Raw genomic sequence first — 24,199 nt, forward strand, 5'->3', positions numbered from 1 at the left:
ACTATTTTGGCGAAATTTTCGTACAGCTTTCCGTTTAAGGGGTAATAATGACCATCTGCATAATTTTTCGTTTAGTTTCCTGAAAGTCCTAATTTTTACCCGCCTCGCCCAAAATCCAGATTTCGGCATAATCTGCCAGAAGAAAAATAAGATAATTGAAACTGCCAAAATTATACGTTTTAGCCTGTAACGAACGGAAAACATCCAAGATCATTACATTTTTCACTTTTTATCCCCGAAGAATATCGAAATATGCAGGCAATTTTAATGATGGTGCAGACCTTCGGAAATTCCTATCACATAACAGATTGCACGATCTCCGTTCAATTTGGAATGATCTACAACCTTGGTCTTATGACTTTTTGCCGTATCTGTATCCCTTTTACGTTTGATTTTTCTCTATTAATGGATGTTAAGTCAATTTGGAATTTTCACATGCATAATTCATACCTTCGATTACTTATATGAAATACAGAATCATCAAACTCTTCACGAAAATTGGCCCACCCAGTAGCCATATATCAGCCAAATGCTATGTATGTAGCTGTCACATAATTATCCGAAAAGTAATGTAATGTGAGATAATCTTACAAGAACGTTACCCTGTTCCACGTTTCTAACTCAATCTGACCCAAGAATAGATGACATATCATAGGACCAGCCATTTAGGCCACTAAATCCGGCGTGTCTTATGGTATAATCCTTTGTCGATATGACGTACGTTTAGTAGCAGTTAATCTGTAAATGAAGGTCTTCAATATTGTAAACACGCATATACTTTCGTATGTCGATCTATATATATTCACTGATGTCGATTTGTAGTGATCGAGAAAGGGTTGGTCTGCTATTGTAATCAGTACTCCCCACACCGACTTTGACTGGCAGTATGAAAGGGTTCCTTCTCCAACTCCTGTGTAACTGTCATTAGTAAGGAAGGTCTACAATTGTAATGAATAGTTCACTTCTCGATTTGACTTGCAGAAGGCAAGTGAGCATGCAGTTTTGTTTAAAACTCTCCTACCCGATTGTGTTTGGCAGTAGGCAAGGGTGCCCGCCATTATAAAGAAATGTCCTCATCTAAAATGTGACTGGCATTAGGCATAGTGGCCTGCTATTTTGATGGAAACTCACCAACTTGGTGAGACTGGCAGTAAGCTGGCTGGAAGTAGGAAAATGGGCCTGGCATTATAATGATAACTGCACAACTCAGTTTCGAGTGATAGTAGGGTAATTGCCTGCCATTATAATAAAAACTGTAATCTGTCTGGAAGTAGGAAAGGGGGGCAGCCATTTTAACGAAAACTCCCCAAATCGATTCTGTGCGCATAGTAGGCAATGGGGCCTGCAATTATAATGTAAACTTCCCAACTCGATTGTGAATGGCAGTAGGCAAGTGAGCCTGCCGTTATATCACAAATCCATAACAAACACTTTACATTGGAAACAACGTACGGGGACCTCCCCATGCTCTTTCTCGGATAACGCTAAGAGACATGCAATTTTAAAACAATCTTATTTACTACATGCACACTATTTACTTCGATATTCGAATACAATGTAGAATACCGTAGCGAAGCACGGGTACATTCGCTAGTATTTTAATATTCGTATGAGAGTGCTTCGCCTCAAGAGACTGAGTATTATTGTTTATTTATGTAGTCAGTTTACCGTCGAGTGTAGGGGCTACCTGGCTCAAGCGGTAAAGGCGCGCTCGGTTCGCCGGGAAGGACGTGGGTTCGAATCCCCCTCAGGAAGCCTTAAAATTTAAGAAAAGAGATTTCCACTTTGGGAGGTGTACATGGCCGTGAGGTTCACTCGGCCTACACCGAAAGTGGGTATCAGGTTAATTCCTAGGGCAAAGGCGGTCGGGCGTAGGGCTAACCACTCTACCCCTCCAAGGGCCTTCATTGACCGTCCAGTGTTGTTTTTTTCCCTCAGACTCAACGAGGGATGCATCTCTACCAACTCAAGGGTAGTGCCCTGGTGCGTGAGAATTTTGGTCGGGTGGATACAAGTGGAAAGGAGGACCAGTAAGTCTCCCACGCGGTCTCAGCTGCTGTGCTGAACAGGGTCCTTGTGGGGGCTGGGAATATTGGAAGGGATAGACAAGGAAGGAAGGAAGGAAGGAAGGAAGGAAGTAAGGAAGTGCCATGGCCTTCAGATAGGTACAGTCCCGGCATTTGCCTTGAGGTGAATGAGGAAACCATGGAAAACCACTTCCAGGATGGCTGAGTTGGAAATCGAACCCCTGTACTCACTTGACATCCCGAGGCTGAGTGGACCCCTTTCCAGTCCACGTACTATGTTTCAGATTTCGTGGCGGGGCCGGGGATCGAAACGCCGCCCCCGGGGTTGGCAGTGATTCGTTCGCTTTTCGTGTCAGGGATGCTGTATCGTGGATGTTGAGCCACAGTCGAAATTTCCGCGTCAGGATAATCTTCTCAGCTCAAGGCAAAATTTGTGATCCGTTCCAACTCCTTGGCTGAATGATCAGCGTTGAGGCCTTTGGTGCAGAGGGTCCCGGATTCAAGGCCGGACCGAGAATTTTAATCGCGTCTGTTTATTTCTTCTGGCTCGAGGAGTGGCTGTTTGTTTGCCCAACACTCTCCTCTTCATATTTAGAAAGTTTCGTGACACTACCTTGCCGACCTTCTCCCCCCCTCCGGTGTAATGGTAGCATGCTTACCTCTTACCCGGAGGCCCCAGGTTTGATTCCCGACCAGGTCAGTTTTTACCCAGTTCTGAAGGCTAATTCGATGTCCACTCAGCCTACGAGATTACAAATGAGGAGCTATCTGATGGTGGGATAACTTTGCCGGTCTAGAAAATCAAGACTACCTGCCGAGAGGATTCGTCGTACTGACAACACGACATCTCGTAAACAGCAGGTCTTCGGGCTGAGCAGCGGTCGCTTGGTGGGCCATGGAGTTTGGATTGCATAACGTGCTACTACCAACCACCGTGGAAACACGCAATAGTGATCAGGAAGGGCATCTGTCCGTAAAAGAGGGCGAAATCCAAATATGCGACACAGTTCGTAGAAGCGACCCCACAGGTATGGAAGAATAAGAAGAATAATAAGAAGAAGGTCTTCTTTGATCGGTTGTAGCAGGATTTATTTTTGTGATTTAGGAAGGTATGACTGAAATCAGCTACTTTCCTGAATTTTACGAATGTTAAGACTCTGTGTGATTTCCCGGCAGGGCAGAATATCTCCTCGTTGGTGATGTCTTCTCACGGGTACTTGAACTACATATCGACATCTGAAAAGCCTCTAGCCGATTGGCTGACGAAGCCCTCATTGTCCTGCCTTTGAAATAAATAATGATAATAATAATAATGTCCGGCTCCATGGCTAAGTTGCTAGCGGGCTGTCCTTTAATCTATACGGCGTCGGGTTAAATTCCCGGCCGCGTCGGTGCTTTTAACCTTCATTGGTTAATTCCAGTGACTCGGGAATGGATTTGTGTGCTGTTTAATTGTAAAACCAAACGCAAATGGAATATAGATAACCAACAGAACCTTCCTGATGTTCATCGCGTGGTTTTGGTACAGCAAACCGGTGATTCAATATTCGTGAACAGATCTAGGTATGCTTTCAAAAATTGTAATATCTGACAATCAAATATGGGGCATTACAACTATTATAACTTTTATAAGCGTCATCATACGCCGTTCATCAAATTTGTGACTTACTGTGTTTTTGAAGCCGAAGAACCTTAAAACCATAGTTTTTACATTATATTTTATATACATTTCATTATTTTCTTATATTTAGGGGCCTAGAAATGTTAAGAGGTTTTAGAATGTTATAGCTGATAAACAGAAATGAAGGTTCTCGAAACATGTACTCTTAGAATTAATATAGACAACATTTGTGATGGTACGTTTAGGTTCTGACAAGGCGGATCCAATGAAAGAATCACCAGTTACAACAATCACTACCGACTATTTGGACCAAAATGGTCAAAACTGTAGCCTTGTACTGGAGGTAGACAGCTCTGACGTTGATATTTCCTGTTTCTCTTTTTCAGGTAGTTTGTTATTTATGTATGTATGTATGTATGTATGTATGTATGTATGGATGGATGGATGGATGTAATGTATGTAATGTATGTATGTATGTATGTATGGATGGATGGATGGATGTAATGTATGTAATGTATGTAATGTATGTATGTATGTATGTATGTATATATGTATGTATGTATGTATGTATGTATGTATGTATTGTTCGCAAGTCAGGAACACATTATTAATAAGAGACCTTCAGGACAGTAATGACAAGACCTTCAAATGTGAATGGATTTTTATGATATTGGAGAGACTGAATAGCAAGATCAGGAATCCATATCTGGGATGTTTGGAGGTTGACATGGCAGGTGAATAGTGAGGCCGGCCATACTAACAGCAGCTACAAACTCAGGGAGTGAAGGACCAATATGGGGTTTAGCATTATTACACTGAAAAAAGATGATGATGATGCCTATAAGGGCCATTTGGAATTGATAGCAGGCAGCACCATCCTGATCAGAATTTGTCTGCATTCTTGTTGGGCGACAGATTTCAAAATATTCATTAGGACTGGTTCTGCTGCTCCTGGTAAAATGAATCTAAAAACACCAAATTTGTCATCAGAGTACTGGCTACGTTCTCCTTCATACCGCGAGCTAGAAACACCACTTTGGCAACGAACAATTTGTTCTGACAAGTTCGGTGCGGATCAGGTTTTTTGGTACCAGGATATACGCTCCCTATCACTTCCCACATGTAAAAACACTTCGGTCAATATGAATCTGATCAGACATGTCCTGGAATCTTCTAGTGCATGTGAAAACTTTTGTATCCAGGATTTAAAAGCAAAAGTGCAGACACTTCTGTTCACTTTTCATGTTCAGTGTTGGTTTTCGAGTTGGTGAATGTCCTCTTATGTACTTCTTTAATTCTGCAACGTACAATTGTTTTCGCCATGTCCAAACTGCTGGCCAGAGATCTGATAGTTTTCCTTTCCTAGAGTGTAATTTTCTGCAGTCTTTCCTGGTTTATACACTTTTGACATAAATATGTCTTATCGCTGGGGGTCATCCGACATTTTTTGTAATCTAACGCAACAAAATGTGTGACGGATGTGTAACCATGGTAATCGTGCAGGCAGTGATACAAGGTATGGATGATGGTCAGACAATGCTACGGTACCTATACTGCTAATAATAAGAGTTGGTGTGTGACATTTCTTAGAGGGAGGTTCGTTTACTGCCTGCCGGAGGCGGGATGAAGGGAGTGGCTGTGTGGTTGCCATGGAAACGAGGGCGGGCGACTGCGGTTGCCATGGAGATAAAACTTCAGGGCAGCTCGTCTTGCTGGGAGTTGCCAAACCTGACACTGTCACTGATAAGAACCTGATTGCTTGTATAAGAGTGATCGCAAATGGGACGACACCGCCTGGCCAGGTAGTCTACAACAGATCACAGCGGTCAGAATGAAGGAGGGAACAAGTGAGCCGGAAGCGATGGGTAAGAGCATGTAGAAAGGAATGCTGGAATGTGGCAACATTGTGAAATGGCACGTGCAGTGCTCCTCCCTCCAACCTTACCTGTCAGACGCCAACTTTAATTAAGTCTAGTATAGAAACCGTGCAGGCTGTCTTATACCTGGTTCATAGCAAATTAGCAGCCATTTTTTACGACTGGGAGATGTATTTATTATCATTGGATTTTCGCAAAGGGAAAAGTTGTTTCCGTTTTCTTCCTGTCAATTCCTCCTTTCAGTTTAGAGAAGACATCGCTTGTTTGTGCTTGTTGTTTAAAGGGGCCTAACATCTAAGGTCATCGGCCCGGGAAGACATCGGAAACTATGGTATCACTCATAAAGGAATTTTTGCCTTGCCCTCTAGATGCTTTAAATAGAACTTTTTCGAACAGCGAATTTCAAAGCACTTTCTTTTATCAGACGTCTTTGCAAGACATCATCGTTACTAGCACGAAGCAAATGAATATAAATAGCCCGCAGTTCATCGTCTCCTATATATTTCGCTGTTCTTACAATTGTGCGAACACTACGCTTATGCAGTCACAAAAACCACGAAGAAACGGTAAACCTATTACCGAATGCCAACGTACAATGAAATCGCTCATATAACCACTATACATGCTTAAATCACGTTCTGTACTGAGCACCCCTCGATATAAATGTGCCACCGGGCGAGTTAGCCGAGCGGTTAGGGGCGCGCGGCTGTGAGCTTGCATTCGGGAGGTAGTGGGTTCGAGTCCCACTGTTGGCAGCCCTGAGTATGGTTTTCCATGGTTTCCCATTTTCACACCAGGCAAATGCTGGGGCTGTATCTTAATTAAGGCCACGGCCACTTCTCTCCACCTTCTAGGCCTTTCCTATCCCATCGTCGCCATAAGAGCTATCTACGTCGGTGCGACGTAAAGCCACTATAATAAATGTGCCTGGCAAGGACGTGGATATTACCCACATTTCACAATGCATACAATACTTTCAGTAACCCTTGCATTTCGGATTAAGGCCTGCGTTTGTTTTCCCTCTCCTTTGTTACAAGAACAAATGTGCCCGTTGAAGAAATGCAAGTATTATTTTGGGGCAGAGGAAGTAATGTTATTTCCTTAATGTTCCTTCAAATGATATAAAATTTGAGACACGCCTAGGTGTCGGAATTTTGTCCCTCAGGAGTTCAATATGCAGGGAGACGACGCGCAATTGTTAAATTTAAACACACTTTATCACCTCATTTGAAAGATGGTTTTATAATCAAGACGACAGAAACGCTTGTGCAAAGTTTTCCGCCTCCAAATCAAAGGATGGGTACTGGTAACAAATCTGATGCTAACAGAGAAAGAAGATACAATTTTTCAAAATGGTTACCTTTATTTTAACATTTTCGCGACGGTGCTTATCACGGATGTCGCACACATGCCGTTCTGAGGAGCTGTCATGTATTATTGTGCTACTCTAAACGTTACCAACGGCAGCGGCGTTGATGTTCCTTGCCTTGTGCCGGACCGATGACAGCTTCTTGTCAACTCCACGTGGAGTTACGTGCTGGGTTGCGAAATTATTCGTAGCCTAATTATACGTTATTAATTCTGTCGCGTCGTTTTTTTGGGTACTAAAGGTCTCACAACTCATTTGGTCAAAATAACATAAAATCAAAATCAATATGTCGTGAGCAGCAAAATTCAAGCAAACACTGAACTGCAGAAAGAAAACTGACAACACCTCTTCCTCCTCTTCCCATCACACTCATTTCTAGGCAGCCCTTTGTACTTGTTAACCGATAGAGAAGTACACGCTTTCATACTGACTCGGATGGCTCTGCCCTGTCAGTACACTAGATTTAGCGGGACCGAGCGAGTTAGTCGTGAGGTTACGAGCGCGCAGCTGTGAGCTTGCATCAGGGTGATAGTGGGTTCGAGCCCCACTGTCGGCAGCCCTGAAGATGGTTTTCCGTGGTTTCCCATTTTCACACCGGGATGTTCCATAATTAAGGCCACGATCGCCTACCTCTCGCTCGTAAGTCCTTTCCTATCTCGTCGTTGTCATAAGACGTATCTCTCTGTACGACATAAAGCAAATTGTAAATACATAAATAAATAAGTAAATAAATAAATAAATAAATAAATAAATAAATAAATTGTCCGACTCATTGGCTGAATGATCAGCTTTGAAGCCTTTGGTTCAGAGGGTCCTGGGTTAGATTCTAAGCCGAGTCGGTGATTTTAATCACGTCCGATTAATTATTCTGGCTCGGGGACTGGGTGTTTGTGTTTTCCCAACACTTTCATATTCAGACAACATACTAAACTACCAACCACCACAGAAACACGCAATAGTGATTACATCCCTCCATATAGGGTTGGCGTCAGGAAGGGCGTCCGGCCGTAAAACAGGGCCAAATCTACATGCGCGACACCGTTCGCACCCACGACCCCACAGATGTGGGAAAAGCGGAAGAAGAGGAAATAAATAAATAAATAAATAAATAAATAAATAAATAAATAAATACATTCTTCAAGCTCCTAGAGGAATCATGGCGTATGGCTTTAACTATTGGCCGCTTCTTCATGTGCTTCTTCCACCATATCCTCATTGGATGTCGGCTGTCATCAGGGTGATCTGCTTCTTGTTCTCAGCAATTCGGAAAAGAGTGGGGTACTGAGCCCATACAATTCTTGTAGATTCCTTACACAAGATATTCTCCTTCTTCCCTTGTTCCTTCTCCTTTCAGGTTTATCTCGGAAGATAACCTGAAGCAGTCTATATTTATCATTTAGAATGATATGGCTAAAATACTCGAGTTTCTTCTTTTTGATCTTGTGCGTGATCTCTTGCTTTTCGTGTACTTGTTGGAGTTCTGCAGTGTTACGTATTCTGTTAACCCATGATTTTCTGAGCAGGCATCGGTAGTACCACATCTGCAAGGCTCGAAGTTGCTAGGTGGTGTTCTCTGTAAGGGTTGAAGTCTCAGCACCATAAAGTAAGACAGACAATACATAACACCGAAGCAAACGGAGAAGGAGATTGATCTTAAAGTCCCTGTAACAGTGAAGTTTGCTGAATCTCTTGAATGCAGTCTGTGCCTGTTTCACCTGGGATATGAGACGTTCCGCAACGAAAAATAACTCCCGAAATCATTACCGACGAAAAACCTGACAGTTGTACAAATCTATACAATGTTGCGTTAATGATTATCACGTGAATTCACGAAAGGCAGGTCACGTGTACACCTCACATGCTCGGCCTTTCTGTTAGTCATCGTGTCCCACCGGTGATTCACAACAAAATAGGCAAAAAGTAATATTCACAGTTCTAGCCCGTCAGGCAAGCAACTCAATATTGAAAACTTCCTATTTGAAGTCTTCCCAGGCCCCTTAGCCCGTCTACTTTCAACGCAGTTGAGGAAATTGCTTAATTTTATTTTTTTTCGTTATATTGGGACCCCTACTTTGTTTGCTTAGAAATGTTTGAACATTAAAAAGTAAACATATAATGTTTATTGTCAACGCTGTTGAAAGAAGGTACGTGCTTTTCTTTTAACCACAGCGGTATGAAACACACAGGAGGAAAAGTAAAATTCGCGAACCTGCAAAATAATAATTAATTTGTTTAATTATATTTTTTTCAAATACAATACTAATGATAGAAAATTACTTCTCAGCCAGTATTTAATCTTAACAATCTCAATCAAGTAAAATCATGGCTGTTTGAATTACAGTTAATTACCTTCGTAACCGTCTGGAAGTCTGATCTTCCCAATGTTTCTTATCTTCCAATTAACTGTTGTTTTCTTATATTGCGTAGTCCCTAATTAAGCTGTGCTCTCTGTGTTGCAGGTTGGACCCGCCGGTGACAGGTGTAACAGCCAGCCCCCTCGTTTCTATGGAGACCAAGAAGGTGAGTTGTATCCACAGATTACTTGCAGAACAAGGATAGAACACGCTTTACTTGCAATTTCTACAGTTCTGTACATTATTGGAGAATGGTGACTTACATAGTCTTAAAATGAAACGTTTCGCTGGTTGATCTGTACATTTTTTTTAACGTTTATGTATTTTTAATTCATATTTTTGAATAAACGCATACAATTTCAGTTAATTCTGATAAGTAGGCAAAGCCGTTTGATATTTATGTGATGTTAAAATAGCCTCTCCTCAGTGCCAACAGTAAAATAAAAATGTATTCTTTATTATAACATTGTACGTCTGCAGTGTTTTAATTTGATGTAGACTAAAATGAACTTAGCAACAACCGTGAAGGACTTTGGCGCGGTGGTAAATTATTCCAATCCCTAGTTCCTATTCCTATAAACAGATGTTTGTCCCAATTTGTCCTCTTGAATTTCAAATTTATCTTATTATATACGTCCCTGACGTATGAGGTTCGAATCTCGGTGGGTCTCACTTTTCTAAAAATGTTTAACTTAAAGATGACGTGGTGTCAGGAAAGATATTCCGCCTTAAATCTGTATCCAAGACGAACATTGTGTCTGGATGTTCCACTGACCCCACATAAACGTGGGAAGGTTAGAGTTAAAGAAAAAAAAGAACTGTGAAACGATGGCCACTTCAATTAGTTTTCTGAGAGAGATGGCCTGGAAATCCTACCATTAAGTGTACTAGCTAGACGAGCTATAACCTCTCCTCACCGAACTTCGCTATAAAAGTAGGAGACAAATCCTAGCGTCATAAAACTGAGATATAAAATAGTGTACCTCGGCTCCAGGTATGAGATTTCTGTTTTAGGACAACTACTGCACGTGCCCTCCCTTCCATTCACCAGATCAACGTGAGGTGGGGGAGGGGGCTCAAACCAGTAAGGAAAATTTGAATGTAACACCTTCTATGTATCGCAATGAAATGCAATGAAATTATATGAAATGGCGTATGGCTTGTAGTGCCGGGAGTGTCCGAGGACATGTTCGGTTTGCCAGGTGCAGGTCTTTTGATTTGACTCCCGTAGGCGACCTGCGCGTCGTGATGAGGATGAAATGATGATGAAGACGACACAGCCCCTGTGCCAGCGAGATTACCAATGCTGGTTAAATTTCCGACCCTACCGGGAATCGAACCAATGACCCCTTTGACCAAAGGCCAGTTCGCTAACCATTTGGCCGTGGAGCCGAACTGTATTCCAATGATCTTGGGACATGAAGTGAGGAAGAGAGATACAAGGTTGGTTGCCACTGAAATGCGCGTACCCCTATTCGAGTCGGTAAATTTACAGTCCAGCTGCATGCCCAAATAGTCAGCGTACTTGGTGGGAAATTTCCGGCTTTCATTTCCCGGCCATATTGAAGATTTTAACTTTCTTTCTTAATCCGTTTACTCTCCAGGGTTGGATTTTCCCTCTGACTCAGCGAGGGTTCCCACCTCTACCGCCTCGGGGGCAGTACCTGGAGCGTGAGACTTTTGGTCGTGGTGATACAACTGGAAAGGAGGTCCAGAACCTCGCTCAGATGGTTTGTGGATGGGTGGGAAGATTGGAAGGGATAGACAGAAAGAGGGAAGGAAGTGGGCCTGGCCTTAAGTTAGGTACTATCCCTGCATTTGCCTGCGGGAGAAGTGGGGAAACCACGGGAAACAACTACGAGGATGGCTGAGGTGGGAATCGAACCCAGTCTACTCAGCTGATCTTCTGAGGCTGTGTGGACTCCGTTCCATCCCTCGTACTACTTTTCAAATTTCCTGGCAGAGCCGGGATTCGAACCCGGGCCTCCGGTGGTGGAAACTAATCACTCCACAGAGGCGAACGATTTTAAGTTTCACTGGTTGATTCCTCTATCTCGGGAGGTATGGGTCTTTGTGCTGTCTTCGACATTACAATTCATCTTGGGTGAATTGTTAAGTGACAATCATCTCATGGTTCTCATAGCGTAAGGACCGCTGCCGTCCTCAATGGCCCGAGTTCGATTCCCGGTTCTGACAGAAAATGTAAGAATGTCAGGTTGGCTAGTATGTGGTTGGAATGGTACATGCACCTCACCTCCATTGGGGGTGTGCCTAAAAAGAGCTGCACCACCTCGGGATGGGGACACGATTTTACTGTACTTCATCTTACACAGTAACTCATCCTTTCAACTCGAAAGCCTTCTTCGAGGCATCACTCCATTAATATCTTTTAAAAATTACCGGGTGATCCGAAATCGTTAACATTTGGCAAGGCAGCACTACACGGAATGTTATAGGTAGAGGGGTAATACACTGAAGAAAATGAAATTGCAACACCCAGAAGGAGTGGTGCTACATTGCTGCAATGGAATATGCAGGACGAGTGTTCGGTTGTGATTCGATTATTACACTTTCAGGTCCCTCTGACCGCAAGTTTGGACAACAATCAATACAGGATGTGCCCACCACGAGCTGCATTACATTGATGAATTCGTCGAGGCATGGCGTCAGTAAGGCCCTGGATCGCTTCCTGAGGAATTGTGGCCCATGTTTGCTGCACTGCACGGGTCAGTTGTTCCAGAGTTGTGGGTGGCTGAGGACGGTTGGCCAGTTGTCGACCCATCATGTCCCACACATGCTCCATAGGGCTGAGGTCCGGGGATCTGGCGGGCCATACTAAGGTTGTGATGTCGTGGAGAGCTTCTCTGGAGATGAGTGCAGTGTGAACCCGGGCATTGTCCTGCTGAAACATCCCATTAGCAATGTTCGCCATCATAGGGACAACCACTGGATTGAGTACCCTATCAATGTACTGTCGAGCAGTCATAGTGCCCTCAACAAGCACTAATTGTGATTTCACATTAAAGCCAATAGCTCCCCAGACCATAATGCTTGGTATTGGCCCTGTGTGCCTCTCGACAGTAAGATCTGGGCGGCCTCTCTCCCCGGTACGTCAGCGCACACGATTCCGGCGATCACTGAGGGCAAGACACAAGCGCGATTCATCACTAAAGACGACCCTATGCCATTCGTCGACCCACGTCGATCTTTCTCGACGCCAGGCCAGCCTTACACGTCGCTGTTGTGGGGTCAATAGAACACCTTCTGCAGGGACACGGGCTCGTAAGCCAGCTGCACGCAGGCGATTACCAACTGTTTGTTGTGTAACGTGGGGTGCCACAGCTGCTCGAATTTGCGCTGCTGTTGCATGGGGTTCCATCCGGGCCATCCGAATGATGCGACGATCCTCTCTCACAGCTGTCCGTCGCGCTGGGCCTGTGCCAGGTCTACGAGTGTGGGTAACCTTCATTTGACCACTGGTGCCATACACGTTGTACCGTAGATGCCTGTCGGCCAACACGTGCAGCGACAGTCCTTAGCGGTAATCCAGCCTCACACAGCCCAATTATCCGAGCGCTCTCAAACGGCGACAGTTGTTGATAGCGTGCTCTTCTCTGTCACTGAGGCATGTTTGACGGGGAACACTTCACTGCACAGACTGAAAGTCAACTACGCTACACCAGAGTCCGTATACTGGAGTTCATTCCTCCGCGACCAATCACGTGGGGAGACCGGTAGCAACAATCCAATCGGTCTGAAACTTTGATCGTTTACATACCTACATGGCATCGTTCCATATCTTGAAAATTAACACAAACGTCCAATGCCTTCATGGTGTTGTAATTTCCATTTTCTTAAGTGTAATTGATACACATGATTGGCATGTTTTTTCTTTTGACACCAAAAAAAAAAATACAGAAAATGACCAACAGATTGCCCTTCTTACTATACACAAGCAATAATTAGGAGAACAATCCAAATTTAGCAAAGACAATGTTCTTTATAACAAATGCTCAGCCTGCCGGCCGTCATTCATCAACAATACCTGTAGTCGAGGGACAATGTTTTGAACAGCACTGTACAGCATATCTCTAGTTTTGGTAAGAAATTGCCGTCGCATGTTGTCTTGTAGCATCCTTAATGAGATCGGGCGGTTGCGGGAGACTTGCGACTTCTTGTGTACTTCATTTTGGTGTCAATAAAACACCATGTCATGCCAATCATGTGTGCCAATTATTACCTCCCTACCTCCAAATATTCTGTGCAAATATTGCCTCGCCAAATGTTAACGGACTTTTGGGTCACCCTGTACAATGTACAAAGCAGCTTAACTCTGTACAAGAAAACGTGACAGTTTACTACTAAATTGGGGATTTTGAATCTAGAGGAGCTGGAGCTGTAGCTCAATTCAGACCATGGTCACTTCCTTCGCAGTATCAATATGTGTGCCAAATTTGATAATTCTATCCTTCGTATAAGTGTGTAAAACTATGAAATATACGTGTGTGAAAAGAATACGTACAATGGAGAAATACAACCAAACCCTTACGCGTAAGGGAGAGAGAGATACGACAAAAAGTCATAGGATCAAGTTGTAGATCACTCCAAATTGAACAGAGAATGTGCCATCCGTTTTGTGATACGACTTACCGTTTAGCCACCAAATACCTAAAAAGGAAGGCCTGCACCGTCTTTAAAATTTCCTCCATATTTCGATTTTTTTTGGGGGGGGGGGGTAAAAATAAACATTTTTAACATCTCGTAATTTTTCCGTCGATTACAGGCTAAAAGCTATAATTTTGCTCAATTTCAATTTTCTATCTCGTCTGGCATATTTTGCCGCAATCTTGATATGGGGGAGAGGATTAAAAATTAGGAACTTCAGGAGACTCTTAAGCCCATGAAACATATAGGTTATCGTTTAGGATGAATATATCCGACTGCGTTCTTATGCTGAGCCGCAAATTTGAGACTCCCAGCGAGGCCCCTCAGGGTAATTTGAAAATTTTCCTATCCCATCGTCACCATAAGACCTGTCTGTGTCATTGTGAAGTAAAACCAAAGGCAAGAAAAAACGGGCAATTAAATTATCAGACACATGTCTTTCAATAAATGAAACTCAAATTAAAAAGAACTTTCTTCAGCTTATCTCAGTTATTTCTGAAGCCACCCAGCTTTATTTTGGTTTTGGTCGGGTTTTGAGACCAGATGTTCTTCCTAACGCCACGTGATACTTAAGATGAAAATCTCGACCCAGGATCGATCGAGATTCGAACCTCAGCCTTCCAAGTGGGAGCCAGCAACTTAGCCACTGAACTAATGACGCCTCCAAACGAAACTGAAATTGATAACGATTAACGGAAAGTGTAGGAATCATTGCATCGGAGGGGAGAAACTGACTCAAGGTCTGTGGAACTAAATCGGTTCTTTATACACAGTTCAAAAAAATTAGGGGAACATGTTTTTGAACGTATGCCATGCTCCACAAAACAGTACCTCACACCCAGGTATATTACCAACTGAACCTTTGTTCTTTACCGTTGAAGTATACAAAAGAACATTGATGGATTCGCGTTCATTTTCAGAAAACAAACAGAAATGTCAAAATAGGGACGAAAACAAAGTGATAACAGTACTCCAGGCTGGATTTTATCACAGTTGGAGAGCTTCAGTATGATGTATGTCTTCCACGAGCATTTATCACAGCTTGGCACCTACGTGGCCACGGAGGTCACGTTGCGGTATCAGGTCCCATTCTTCAATGAGAGCCTATTCGAGGTCTTGGAGAGTCTGTGGTGGAACAGGACGCCCATGAACACGTCTGTCAAGCCTATCCCACACATGCTCGATGGGATTAAGGTCGGTACTCACTACTGGCCATTCCATCTCTTGAATGTCCAGTTCTCGCAAGACAGCTCTGGTGATGCGCACTACATGAGCCCTGGCATTGTCGTGCATGAGTACGAATTCAGGGCCAACACCGTATGCAGCAACCTACATATGCTGTAGCAGATTCTACCCCGCAGCGGTAAGATTACCACGGACGACGACACGATCCGTACGGCCATCAATACTGATGCCACCCCTACACCATCACAGAACCTTGTCCGAATCGGTCGCCTTCCTAGACAACATTTGGCATGTACTGCTCACCACGGCGTCTCCATGCACGCTGACGGCCATCACGCTGTGTCAGGGGAAATCTGGACTCGTCTGTGAACAACACAGGTCTCCATTGGCGAAGTTGCCCATTGACGTGGGTACGGACAAACAGAAGGCGAGCTGCGCGATGTTGCTGTCTTAAACGGGGCACTCGAACAGGACGTTTGGATCGTAAGGACACTTCTCTTAACCTGTTTCTTACTGTCTATTCAGACACCGTGGCTCCCCAGTGACCCTCCTGAGGTCTTGTTGCAGTTTTCTGGCAGTTGCTGAACGACGCCGCAAAACACAGATGGTCATATATCGATCATCCTGTGGGGTGTCATGCGCCCACGAACTTGTCCAACCCTCCTTGTGAACTGGCCTGTCTCATTGTAGCGATTCCACAAGCGGTGAATAACTGACTGAGATACATTGAGATCCAGAGCAACACGACGAAAAGTCCATCCTTCCTGGATCAAAGTGACGGCCCTTGCGACTTAAACCTTGTTAAGATGTCACATGGAATGTGCTGGTTGACGTAAAACGTGCTCAAATGACCGCAGTAGTCTGTGTACCTCACAACGACACACGGACGCACCGCTATTCACTTCGTTTTGAGGGTCACCTGACAGTTTAATGCATGGCTACGCCTATAGATGGAGTATAACTTCGACTTGACATACCCTGAGTAGCTAAGGTCTCAATGTATGCTGTACGACCATTGGAACCCCATCTACCAAATTAACGTTCACATACTAGACGTTACAATACATGTTCCGTATTTTTTTAACTGTGTGGTATGAAATGAGGCCTTAGATGCCTTCTATATGTCTCAATACTTCACATGACATGCTACAACTTCACATCGACCATCTGTACTCTATTGCTCCTCTTTGAAAATGTCTCTGCCATGCCATCCATCATTACTTCACATCACAGCCTGCACGGTTGTCAGGTAACAACACACATTTTGTATCGCTAATTTTGTGATGCAAATTTTCAGATGACCCCAAACCATTAGACCTTTATGCCAAAAGGAAAACTTACACGTAGTCTGAGGTGTGTTTAGTGAATGGCTTTAAAACTCGGTGCTGCTCTAACATCTTACATTGCCGAAAATACGTTCGAAGCAGGGTGTAGGTCTAATTCGAAAGTGTAAGCGATGTGAAGACCAACACTCTGTTATAGAATGTAGCCCTAAGCGCCAGAAAACATGATCATGGCCCACAATCTCCAATTAGACCCTTACTTTATTGCCCTTCGGACCTTTCAGTTGGTCAGCTTTCACAAGTCAGAAAGTGACGCTGGAATCCACATCATAAATCATGGATTAAACTTATCCCAGAAATTAATGAAATATCCTAATGCATGTGTTCTTACTTAAAGAGTGCAAGAGTAAATTCGCAGTGGTTGTGTAAACAAGTGAGGTTTAAATATAAGCGCATCATTGCAATGTTTCACTTGGTAGTTACATGTAATGTTGGCATTAATGTGCTAGATCTGTGACACACTGCATTATAGTTGAGTAGATTACACGGGATATAATATCCCACTTTGTAAATTGAAATTATAATTACATAATTATATAGTTGTTTGTTTTATTTATTAATTAATTCTTCTCACCAATTATGTTGAAACTACTGCCACGCTAATATAGCAGATGTCAGAACTGCAGAGCAAACAAACAAGGGAGATTCACGTCTTGGTATAGCTGTATATTGTATAATGCAGGTGACAGTGAAATAAAATATAGAAAATGGGAGAGATTTCCAGAGACAGTCCGGTGTCCGTCAGGGTCCACATTGTCGCTATTGCTCTTCGTCCTTGTGATGGACACAACACGTTAGTATCCGTTGGACACAGGGGCGCAACGAATCCTATTGGCCGTGGACTTGTACACAAGAGACAGTAAGTGTGAACCCCCACTCTGAAGATTGTTTTACGCGATTTCTCATTTTCACATCGAGTCGACATATCTGTGCCACTCTAGGGTGAAAACTACATTCTGTTCAAACAAATTCTCACAACTCAGCAAAGGCCTAAATGTTTATCTCTCTTATTATATAACCTGCACGGAAAAACAAGTTCAGACAAAATGATTAGAAAGGTAATTTTCTACAGCATTTTTATGTCGTATTTTTTCGACAGAACAGATCCTAACGCGGTTATACGAGATGTATTATAGAGCGGTGTCTTGACAGTATGCATATCTCAGCAGAAAACTGACATTACGGGCTCAAAGGCCGGGTGTTTGAATTAAACACAAGAATTTAATGCATAATCATTTAGTTAGCATAATAGTCCGCAGTCCAAGAAAAGGCAGAGTTTCATCTTTTGAGTAATGTGAGGGTTGTTTTAGAAATTCGTCTATCATGGAACAACCGATTCCTATCTATAATTGCAAAGAGTGTGGAAAGAAGTTTCTCTGGAGCTATCACAGGAGACGTCATGAGATGTTGTATAAGACCATTTTTCAATGCAAACACTGTAGAAGACAGTTCGAAACCGCTTACAACGAGCAGCGCGCGCTGACTTCGACTTCGAGATGCAGATAGCTTATGTGTGTTCAGCTGATGAAGTATCTAGCTTTGAGGCGTTGATTCCACGCTATGTTCCGTGACTTATACTTTTAAACTTGCATTGCATGGCTGACGGCGCGGCGCCATTCAGCTTCCGCTTCGAATGCTAGCGCTGTACCGCATACGGTGATCCATCTGGTGACGAATGAACGTACCAGTTATACTTCTACTATTAATGTCTAAATTCAAACTTTCATTCTTGGAGAGGGCCGATGACTTTAGATTTAGGTCCCTTTAAACAAGCAGCATCATCATTCTAGCTGCCTCTGTGGATCAGCGGTAGAGTGTCGGCCTCCGGATCCCAAGATAGCGGGTTCAAACCCGGCAGAGGTAGTCGGATTTTTGAAGGGCGGAAAAAAGTCCATTCGACACTCCATATCGTACGATGTCGGCATGTAAAAGATCTCTGGTGACACATTTGGTGTTTACCCGACAAAATTCATTAAATCTCAGCCATAGACGCCCAAGAGAGCTTCGGTTTACTCGGTCTGCCATCTAGTGGGGGCCTAGAGTAAAACGGAACGTCGAAATTGACGAGCAGACAGCCAGATGGCGTCAAATTGAAATGTCTGCACCCGGTAGCTGAGGCCATACGATTATTATTATTATTATTATTATTATTATTATTATTATTATTATTATTATTATTATTATTATTATTATTATTATTAATCATCATTCTTGGAGAAGTCTTCCTCGTAAACAGTCGAGATTTTCTTCTGAAGAAGTGGAGCAAAGATCTCTGCGAGTTTCACCCTGTTTTCTTGACACGGCGTAAGCCCCAAATCCCATATCATGTCTACAAGTATGGGTCATGAAAGCATCAATATTAACATTAGATACATATTATTTTAATGATTTTGCGAGTAGCCTGTGGGGCCCCTTGAAGGCCGGGGCCCACCTCCATTGCAGGTCCTAACATTACACCCCTGCTTGGACTCTCTTGTATGCAGATGATGTCGCACTTGCAGACACTAGCAGAAGAGGACTGCGGCGCCATGGTGAAAATTGGAAAAAGCCTCTCTCATTGTATGGTCTCAGACTGAATACAAAGAAGACCTAATACCGGGAAACTATTCCAAGCAACGGTTCCATCCAAGTAACCTTACCAGAGACCAAAAGCTCTCAATATCTCGGATTTTGCCTACAGATCGATGGCACGATCGGTGATGAGTTGAGCAGTAGAAAAAGGGCTCCATGGATAAGATAAAGCGATGTCACAGGCGTGGTTTGTGATAGAAAAATGCCAGTACATCGAAAGTCCAAAATACCCGCATGGACGTACGTCCCCGTGTTTTATACAGGGTAAATGTCGACCACCTGACAAATCCACGGAACGCCAGTTACGTAGCATGCCAATGCGAATGCTTCGTTGGTCATTGGGCTTTATCCTCTTAGATCATATTATTATTATTATTATTATTATTATTATTATTATTATTATTATTATTACGGATATTTTTGTGGTTCAGGGAGGAAAAGAAGCCTGAAGGGTGAATGGCTGGGCAAAGCATAAACCAAAGTTGAAAAATTCCCAACCAAATCAACGAAAACTTTTCACTTTTCTTTCTCATTACTTAATTTTCTAGCAGCAACAACAACAAAAAATTAAACAGAAGCGTTTCACCAAAAAAACATATACGCTCGAAAATTTACAACAGAGGAGCTCGTAAGCTCAGAAAATTAACAAAATTGGGGAGGAGAACTCCCATCTCGAAATAGGCAGTCAGAGATTTCCGACCCGTAGGTCTCATAAATTTACATTTTGTAAAGATAGGATAGCTTGTACCTATCTGAGAAAAATACAATTCAAAGAAAAAACCCGTAGCTTCTGGAAGAAAATGACATAGGACGGGTCTCGAACCCTGGAGCTCAGTCATACAATGGTAAGTCACAAACGTCCTTAGTTGGGCCACGAGATTACATTCATGGTAGTTTTCTGACACCACAGACACTTGAAGCAGCAACAACACACTGCTTTTATAACTTAACAAGTTATGTCATCGCTAACCTTATCTTATGGGGAAGACTCACTCGAGAAAGGATCGAAAGATATCGACATTAACAAAGGCCGAAGTCCACTCTACACGGACATGAACAGAAAAGAAGAGAGGTTACACTAGAAAGGTCGGGAACAAAATGAAAATGAAGGCTGAAATAGTAAAGCACTCCAAAATGAAATTCAGGAAATAACGTAACTGGGTATGTATCCGATGACACAGCGGCAAGCCATACTACAAGGTGACTAAGGGAAGAAAATATTAAAGTCCGAAAACTGGTAAATGGAATTAGAAAAATTGAAAAAACATTCCCAGACGAAACTATCTTTACATCGGGCTGTTTTCAGACCAACTTTGCTTTACGGGAGCGAAAGCTGGGTAGACTCAGGATATCTTATTCATAAGTTAGAAGTAACAGACATGAAAGTAGCAAGAATGATTGCTGGTACAAACAGGTGGGAAAAATGGCAGGAGGGTATTCGGAATGAGGAGATAAAGGCTAATTTAGGTATGAACTCGATGGATGAAGCTGTACGCATAAACTGGCTTCGGTGGTGGGGTCATGTGAGGCGAATGGAGGAGGATAAGTTACCTAGGAGAATAATGGACTCTGCTATGGAGAGTAAGAGAAGTAGAGGTAGACCAAGATGACGATGGTTAGACTCGGTTTCTAACGATTTAAAGATGAGTGGTATAGAACTAAATGAGGCCACAACACTAGTTGCAAATCGAGGATTGTGGCGACGTTTAGTAAATTCACAGAGGCTTGCAGACTGAACGCTGAAAGGCATAACAGTCTATAATGATAATGTATGTATGTATGTATGTATGTATGTATGTATGTATCCAAAAGTGAAATTTGAAGAAGGGAAACGAGGGTATACACTCGTGCGTCCTAGTATTTTACAAAATGTCCATTAGAGGAGAAATGTCAAGTCCGAAGACTGCCTAGGAAAACCTACTTTTACTTTAAGTCGCAAGAGGAAACGCCACGTAAAAATTAAAGAAAAGCCTGACGACCTAACAGTTACCTGCTAAGGAGAAACCCTGGAATCTTCCTTTTCTCACTCGCAGAAACGTTCACGTAGTTAAAATTCTGCCATACCTCTGTTTATGCCGCCTTCTCCCGCCAGGCCCCAACATATCAAGCCTTTTGATAGGCGAAATAATTTAATTACATTGATGGCAACTCCAAAATATTAAATAAATAATCCAAAGATAATTAGGTTACCCAATAGACTCTCACCAGAAGATAGCAGTAGAAAATTGATTCTAGGGACATCTGGTCCCATAAGATAAAACTTCTAGGATATAAGATAATTCAGCCAGTTTAAAATAGATAACACCACAGTCTGAGATCAAGCGGCAGTTTAAACGTACGGAAAGGCATAACTCAGGGTACAATTATTATTATTATTATTATTATTATTATTATTATTATTATTATTATTATTATCATTATTCCGTTTTTCAGTAAAGCTGTAATTTGAGATAGTCCAAGTTTTGGCCTTAACGCCCGTCTTGGTCGCCTCAGAATCATACCATCCAAACATTCCTAATGTGTTCCTGTTAGAGGTAATATTGGCAATCGGCGATCGATTGAAGCGTTTCGCTTTTGATGAGTCTGCTGTGGATTTCCTCTCTCCCATTGTATTATGTTCTAGTGTTGACGTAGTAAAGGATTTCTCTCAACCAATGTTAGCTTAGCTTGAAGCTGGATATACGTAATCCTTGCCTTAGTTTCCTACGAAATACACTCCACAACGCTGTGCGTTGTGTGTATCAATCAGTCGTCACTGATCTCCGTTTAGGACTGTCGCTCAGGTAGGAGATTCTCTATCATTTGTTTACCTAGTCTTTTCTTATGTGTTTTCAGAGAACTTGGACGTATCGAATATTTCCCTTCATAAATTATTCCATTCCTTTAGTCCTCTTCCTATAAATGAATATTTGCCACAATTCGGCCTCTCGAATTCCAGCCTTCATATTATGATCTTTCCTACTTATGAAAGCTACACTCAAGCTTATTCGTCTACTAATGTCATTCCATGCCATGTCTCCGCTGACAGCTCGGAACATACCACATAGTCGAAGAGCTCGTCTCCTTATTCCCAAGTCTTTCCAGCACAAAGTAACGGTCTCTTTTGTCGGAAATCACCAAGAACAAATTGTTAACCATATAACCATGATTTGTGTATTCAGAATACCTTATTACGTCCTCTAATAAAGTACATATTATTTTCGAGGACCCTTGCACTACTTCGGCTTGTTCGGCTTGCTTCTTTTTTGGTCCACTACCCAGTTGACCAAGTTACAAATCCTAGGGTGTCCGTCTTCATGGCTAAATAGTTAGCGTGCTGGCCTTTGGTTCAAGTGGCCCCGGGTTCGATTCCCGGCCGGGTTGGGGATTTAAACTTCGTCTGGTTAATTTCTCCTGTTCAAGGGCTGGATGTTTGTGTTCGTCTTAAGATGTATAAGTTCATTTCATCAAGTCAATTCTTAATTAATATTAAACATACAAAATTCAACAAATAAATTCTTAAATAATATTAAAAATACAAAATTCAACAAGTCAATTTATAATTAATATGAAACATACAAAATTGTAGCTACCTAAATGGTCGATCGGACCGAAAGCCAGTTTTTAATAATAGTAAAAAATCCAAATTACGAGTGTAGGACAAGTTTGCAGGTACATTCAGTCCAAAGTACAGGACTGTGTGACTCAGGCTTTGAAAGTCTACAATAGTGCGTTCGACTCTACCTAAGTCTGGCGGTATTTGAATTTGTTGACATACGCCAGCCTCTTATCTGTAGATTAACTAGCCCATAAAAGATATCACAGGGAACAAAATTTCCCTTTCTTCGATTGGGGCTCTGAAGTCAATCTTTAGCAATACCGTCTCGTAAAGCCCAGTAAAGCGATGTGATTGGCTAACTTCAGCAGCTGATAAAATGATAATGGCGCGAGATATCGAATTATTATTTCTTTAAATTATTTATCAGTATGACCAACCCTCTAACTCTCATATACCCGGTTCACGTTGTTTCCCACCATCCTGTATATCGGGGCCTCTCAGGGTGCATGCACGGTGCAAAAGACGACTTTGCGTGGCTGACCAGAGTGCAGACCCCCACTCCTCGATTTGGAGCAATAGCGCTGTCTCTATCTTTCCCCACGCCTGTCTCGCTCGCTCCCCCTGTCTCCCTCTTCCTTACTTGCTCCGTAGCGCTCCAGATCCGAGACGAGTTGAGCCAACCTTAGCTGAGTAGCCCAGAGACGAAGCGTTGGTCCGAGCCGAGCCGAGTAGGACCGATGCTCTGTGCACAGGAACTCTACGCTGCAGTTTGCACGCGTGAGATTTTAGGCGTTTGAGAGGCTCTGCTGTATATGTATTTCGCTTATGAAACTAGCTACGCACAAATTGGGGAAGAACATAATGAAAAACACAGTAAATAATTTACAAAACAAAATAAGTAACAACGTGAGAGAAAAACACACACAATATAAATGCACAGTGAAAAGTAAATACAGAAAATAGAAAGGAAAATATTTCAGTACACCTAATAACAACTGAATCAATCAGTCATTTGATTGATATTAAAAAGGGTAAATCACTTAAGTGGCAAAGTTTTGGTATTTATTGTTTGAAGGGGAACTATTACGGATTAGTAAACAAGGCTATTGATGACCCTACAGGCCTGATTGGCTTTCATATGTAAAGGAAGATGATGCAATACTTTCATATTCCATTAGACAAAGAGCCCTTTATATAATCTCCAATGAGTGGAGTGACCATATTCTACGTGAACAAAGAACCAATCACAGAGAGACCAAAAGAGCAGAGGCTGATATGGAGCCTCGAGAAATGTTTACCTACCTTCCGTCTGTTGTCACAGATTCCCTCATTAGCGGTGTGAAATCAGAGCGGGCTGACACCACCATTACTCTACGTTAATATATAATACCTGGAGGGCACGCAGCGAGTAATGGAGCCCGATAATGAATTTATCTGCGGCTTATCATTCCGGCGCTCGTACTCATTATAGCTGACGACTAACCTCAACATCTGATCAAGTTAATATGCATTGGAAAGTAAACATTAATATCAGTGCCACCAGATGTTTTCTGAAAGGGTTCACCAGCAATTGTATTTTTATTAAAAATTCGCGTATACAGTAGCGTAGTCTACAGGTCAAGTAAAAAATTGGGCAAGTGCAATAATTA

General features: G+C 42.6%; 1 protein-coding gene across 1 annotated transcript in view; it reads left to right on the forward strand.

The window, feature by feature from the left end:
* kmr (kramer) overlaps positions 1–24,199 on the forward strand; it is a 1,412,209-nt gene that overhangs the window by 385,194 nt on the left and 1,002,816 nt on the right. The window contains exon 3 of the mRNA XM_068226867.1: positions 9,354–9,414. Coding sequence (XP_068082968.1) covers positions 9,354–9,414 — 61 coding nt within the window. The remainder of the gene's footprint in view (positions 1–9,353; positions 9,415–24,199) is intronic.

This window comes from Anabrus simplex, chromosome 3 (assembly GCF_040414725.1).
Source record: "Anabrus simplex isolate iqAnaSimp1 chromosome 3, ASM4041472v1, whole genome shotgun sequence".
NCBI lineage: Eukaryota > Metazoa > Arthropoda > Insecta > Orthoptera > Tettigoniidae > Anabrus > Anabrus simplex.